The sequence below is a fragment of the Phaethon lepturus genome, unplaced genomic scaffold (assembly GCF_000687285.1).
Source record: "Phaethon lepturus isolate BGI_N335 unplaced genomic scaffold, ASM68728v1 scaffold24382, whole genome shotgun sequence".
Taxonomy (NCBI): Eukaryota; Metazoa; Chordata; class Aves; order Phaethontiformes; family Phaethontidae; genus Phaethon; species Phaethon lepturus.
The window spans coordinates 22,929-23,408 of record NW_010524425.1 but is presented as its reverse complement, the minus strand read 5'-3'; the positions used below and the strand labels follow the sequence as shown (position 1 = coordinate 23,408).

At 50.4% G+C, this 480-nt stretch overlaps 1 protein-coding gene across 1 annotated transcript in view; it reads right to left on the bottom strand.

The window, feature by feature from the left end:
* Positions 1–480, bottom strand: part of LOC104617206 (uncharacterized protein C10orf71-like) — a 4,655-nt gene that overhangs the window by 1,497 nt on the left and 2,678 nt on the right. Inside the window, 1 exon segment of the mRNA XM_010282454.1 lies at positions 1–480. This exon segment is cut by the window's left edge and continues 1,497 nt beyond it; it is cut by the window's right edge and continues 30 nt beyond it. Within this exon segment, the coding sequence (XP_010280756.1) occupies positions 1–480 (480 nt within the window).

Here is a 480-nt window from a genome sequence, read left to right as displayed (position 1 = left end):
CCCTCTGCCAGTTGCTCCATCCTTCACGCTCCGCTGCCCTCTGTGCCTCAATGCCGACCAGCTTACCTCCTGGGCATGCAACATGTTTCGGTGCTGCTTGTTGTGCTCTGCTGGGGGCAGAAACCGACTTTCCATTTCCTTATAACTGCTGCTCACTGTGTCATCCAGGGAAAAGGACCTGAACAGGGGCAGCTTGACAGCCCTTATTACCTGAGGTGACCTGAATGTGTTATCTTTAATCATAAACAGACTGGGTTTGGTTGAGCTTGAAGAGGGTGGTGTTTGTGGTTCCTCGGACTTGGGGATGGTCATATCCCTTATACTGTTGGAAGCAGAATCCATGCTGTTGGCCTCTTCCCCCTTCTCTCTCCTTAGTTTCTCTTTCATCAAGCTCCTCTGTTCATTGCCAGTAACCTTCCCTTCCCTCTTCTCTGCTGCACCAGTACCAGAGCTGACACAAGCATAATATTGCAGTTCATC